At 34.1% G+C, this 4,697-nt stretch overlaps 1 protein-coding gene across 1 annotated transcript; it reads left to right on the top strand.

Annotated features, from left to right (window-relative positions):
- Nucleotides 1-1,548: 1,548 nt before the first annotated feature.
- LOC128668086 (uncharacterized) lies at nt 1,549-1,992 on the top strand. The gene has a single exon (XM_053740252.1). It carries the CDS (start codon nt 1,549-1,551, stop codon nt 1,990-1,992), a length of 444 nt encoding a protein of 147 aa, XP_053596227.1.
- Nucleotides 1,993-4,697: the final 2,705 nt, after the last annotated feature.

Here is a 4,697-nt window from a genome sequence, read left to right as displayed (position 1 = left end):
TGAGTTAGGACTCTGCGTATAAAATGATAGAGCAAGAGGAGATGAAGGTGGGGAAATAACTTACGTCGGGGGAGACGAAGAGAGTTTAGGATCAGTAATTGACCTAATACTAACGCTGGACAGAGGCGATGAGCAAGAAATAGAGGTAAGAGTGGTGGAAAGAATAGAGTCAGATCATCTACCAGTGTTGGCGAGATATAAGGTAAAGAAAAATGAGGAAGAGAGTAAGGAAGGAAGCTGCATGTCAGAGGAGGAAGAGCAGGAAGAAATTGGGGCAAATAAGCTGATCTGGAAGAAAGAAAAAATACAGGAGTATGCAGAAGCAACGCAGGAAGCACTGACAGAAGCAGTAGAGGAAAAAAACGAGCTTGAGTGGGAGGATATAAAGGAAATAGTAAGAAAAGGGGCTGAAAAAACGGGGATGGTGATGAAAGGAAAGAAGGACAAAGATACAAAGGAGAAAAAAAAGTGGTACAATATCGAGGGTAAAAAAAAAGAAAAGAAGTATGGAAGAAGCTCAAAGAATTCATCAAGGATAATAACAAAGAAAAAAAAAGAAATCTGAAGTAAAGCAGAAAGAAATATAGGGAAACAATCAAAGAGAGCAAGGAAAGGTGGATGATGGAAAGGTGTGAGGAGATAAATAACGCCAAAGACATGACAAAATGGTGGGAAGCCATGAATAGGTTCAGAGGAAGAAAGAAAAGAGCTGCAAGCAACAGCATAAAAGCAAAACAATGGGAAAAGCACTTTAGTGATCTGCTGAATGGGGAAGGCAATGAAGAATCGGAAGAAGAAGAAAATGAGCCGTGGAAAGGAGAAGGTAGTAATGAAGGATCAGAGGAGCCGAAGCTCGATAAAAACTTCAGCAGGAGAGAAGTGAAAGCCGCAATAAGAAAGCTCGGGAATCACAAAGCTCCAGGGGAAGACGGGATGGCAGCAGAATTTATAAAGAACAGTGCACCAGATGTCATTGAATGGATAGGCGAAATTATAAATAGAATATGGGACGAAGGAAGTATGCCAGAATGATGGGACACAGCAGTGATAATTCCGATTTACAAAGCAGGAGACGGAGAAAGAACAGAAAATTACAGGGGAATTTTGCTTCTAAATACAGGGTACAAGTTATTGACAACTATGATGACGGAGAGGCTAAATAACTGGATAGATAAAGAAAAAATTTTAAGATAAAGTCAGGCGGGGTTCAGGAAAAAAAGAGGGACAAGGGACCACATATTTGTATTGAATAGTCTAATAAACAACAAAATGAAGAGGAAGGGAGGAAAATTATGCATCGGGTTCATAGACTTTAGAGCGGCGTTCGACACAGTCAGGAGACCAAAAATGAAGAGAAAGGTATGGAGGAAGGGGGCCAGAGGTAGAATGCACAGAATAATAAGAGAAATATATAAAAGAACATATTGTAAGGTGAAAGTAGGAAAAAGAAGACAGACAAAAGAATTTATAACAAGAAAAGGGGTAAGACAAGGGTGTGCGATAAGCGGAGCGTTATATGGCATAGATATCGACGACCTAGAAAAGACGATGGAAGAGAAGAAGAGAGGAGGGACAATGATTGGGAACCAACGAATACATGTCATGAAATATGCGGATGATGTGGCGCTAGTTGCGGACACAGAAGAGGAGCTAAGAGGGATGCTGAAAGAGCTGGAAATATACACAGAAGAGAATAAGATGGAGGTGATCGTGGAAAAAACAAAAATTCTAATATGCAGAAATGGAGGTAGAAAAAAGAAGGGAAAGAAATGGATGTATAAAGGAAGTGAGGTCGAAGAAGTCAAAGAATTTAAATATCTTGGGTACCATTTCACCACAAGGAATAGCACAGGGAAACAAAAAAAGGAACTAGCACAAAAAGCACAAAAGGCCACAAATGCAGTATGGGGAGTGATAAAAAGGAGCAAAAAAAACAGCATGAGGGACAGGATGTATCTGATGAACACTGTGGCAAGAACAGTAGCTTTGTAAGGAGTGGAGGTCTGGGGGTGGGAAAAGTCGGAAGAAATAGAGAGGGTGCATAGGAGGCTCTGCAAGATGGCATTAGGAGTAAGAAGGGATACACCAGAATATATTTGGAGGGACGAGATGGGAATAGAAAAGATGGAAGTAATATTAAAAGAAAGAGCAGTAAGATATATGAAGGATTGTATGATGATGGAAAAAGAGAGATGGCCAAGGATAGCACTGAAAGAAGAAATGAGAGGGATTATGAACAGGTGCCCGACGAAATGGGGGAAAATGGTGAAGGTTGCGCTAAAAAAAATGTAATGCGAGGAGGTGATAGAGATGATCTACAGGGATGCGGGAGTACAGGAAATAGAGGAAAAGCTGAATGAGGGCATTAAGAAAATGAGAGAGAACGTGAAAAAGGAGGCTGAAGACTCAATAAACAAATCAACGTATAATACATTGTACAAAAAAATAAGATTAGAGAAAGAAGAAGATAACTACTGGAAAAAAGATAATGTAAGAGGGGAGGACAAGGAGATGTGGGCGAGGATAAGGTGTGGAAATTTGGGAAGAGCGGGCAAAAAAAAGTACAGGGACTGGAGCTGTAGAGGGTGTGGGAAAGAGGAGGAAACGTTGATACACCTACTGAAATGTGAAGGAATATATGAAGGGGTGGAGAAGGAAAAAGAGCTGCTAGAAGAGTGGAGAGGGTTAGAGGATAAAAAAGTAGAAGAAAAGTTGATAGCAAAATTAAAAGGAGAGGTTGATATAAAACTATGTACGGTCTTCAAGAGAATTGAAGAAATTTTGAGAGTCAACTCAGGGTTACGGAGCGTGGTGCAAGCGGGATACCAAGACTGTGACGTGCAAAAAATATAAGAAGCCAAAAACAAATAAATTATAGAAGTTAAAAAGTAAGAAAGAAATAATATATATAACGAAGTGAATATTTTACCAAATGAAAATATGATTTATGTAAAAATTTGTAAAAGACCTATAAGTTGTGCAAATAAAACTATTTTATATATAGTTGGCACTGAAATAAAAATATTTAAATAAGTTTTTATCGTGACGATTATACATTTCAAGTAAATTTTATAACAAATAATATTTGATATACAATTTAGCTGAAAGAATTGAAAAATAAATAAAGAAAATTTATATTAGTTAGCCTTGAAATAAAAATTTACTTATCGTAGTCGATGAACAAAACAAGCTAAAAGAATTAACGAAAAAAAAAGTTTACATTAGTAAGAACCAAAAAAAGTTATTAGGTTGATCAGAAGTAATAACTTTTTTTTTTCTTTAAAAATCATAAATTTTTCATCAACCATAAAAGATACATGATAAAATTTTTATGGCATAAAAACTCATTTCGCAAGAGTTCGGTAAACGAACTAATATTTTTAGTTTATAAAAAATTTGTCGCAGTATTGAAAGCGAATTCGCAATGTGTAACTTATAAGTATTGACGATAAAAAGATTTGGTGATGGGGGAGAAATGGCGAAACTTCAAAGCCATTTAGAATTTGGGAAGATTTGGATCAGTAAAAATAAGTAGTGTTTTCTATACAAAAGCGCAATATCCTTATAAGTTTTTGTTTAAATAAATTTTTGTAATATGTTTGATAGTTTGGTTTGAATTTCAATTAAAAATTCACAGTAATAAAGAGTAGAAAAAAAATTATGTCCAAGAAATGGTGACTCATCAAAACCATTCCCTTGACTATAATATAAAATTTGAAAGATTAAAAATCAAAGAATTTTTTATAAAGAAACAAATTTAAAGAAGCGAATGATGAATCTTCGAAATGATTCTCCAATTACAAATATTCAATTTATGAGCAACAAGATATAGATTTTTTTTAAAACTATAAGACATAAAAAAAATAATTACCAAGTTTATGATATTTACCAACCAAAATTTATAAACATTCCATTAAAAAAATCATATATTTCTTGTCATTAAAATTTCTATTAAACAATTATTTTTTTTGCAATACATCAGTCACATTAAATTTATTTCATTTGCCTTTATTTATTTCTTATAACTTTTTTAATGCAACCTAAATAATAAAATATCAAAGCCCCTGGAAAAATATTAACATTCAAAATTTGAAGTTGGAATAAATATGTATTCGCTTAAGCGTAAGTAATTACTCACTTGAGATTTTTCTGGCTTAAGTGTCACAAGTTATCCTCAATTTTACTACCAGTTCCGAATAATTATCCAGTTTAAATTTATTTTCTCTTATAGTTTAAATTACAATTAAGCTTTTATTCGAATTCATAAGTTCCCTACTGTTAATTTAAAAGCTTGACGGAAAAATAAATAAATTATTTCAGTCGATTAATTTCGAATGAGATAAAAACATAGAGACTCTTTACTTGAAGTCAAACTGATTATTATGTAAAATAAATTTTATTGCAATAAAAAATATTTGTAGTTTGAAAACCTGGTACGCGCCGTATAAGAATTCGCCCTATATCGAACCACGGATTGAGTAAAATGAACCAAAGATGGACACAAAGAAAAAAATTTATTAATTAGTAGCTTTCAGATGGGATAAAATAATAACCGAATTTTGGTAGATTTTTCAGAGGGACCATGTTGCCCCATATAAAAATTTTTTTTGTTGGAGCATATTAATGACGAACACATGAAACAAAACTAGCAGAAATAAAAGGGGTAAAAAGAGCAAATATCAAATCTTTTTTTCACG

The sequence above is a fragment of the Microplitis demolitor genome, chromosome 6 (assembly GCF_026212275.2).
Source record: "Microplitis demolitor isolate Queensland-Clemson2020A chromosome 6, iyMicDemo2.1a, whole genome shotgun sequence".
Classification (NCBI taxonomy): Eukaryota; Metazoa; Arthropoda; class Insecta; order Hymenoptera; family Braconidae; genus Microplitis; species Microplitis demolitor.
Note: the sequence above shows the minus strand (reverse complement) of the source record. Positions and strands in the feature narration are given on the sequence as shown.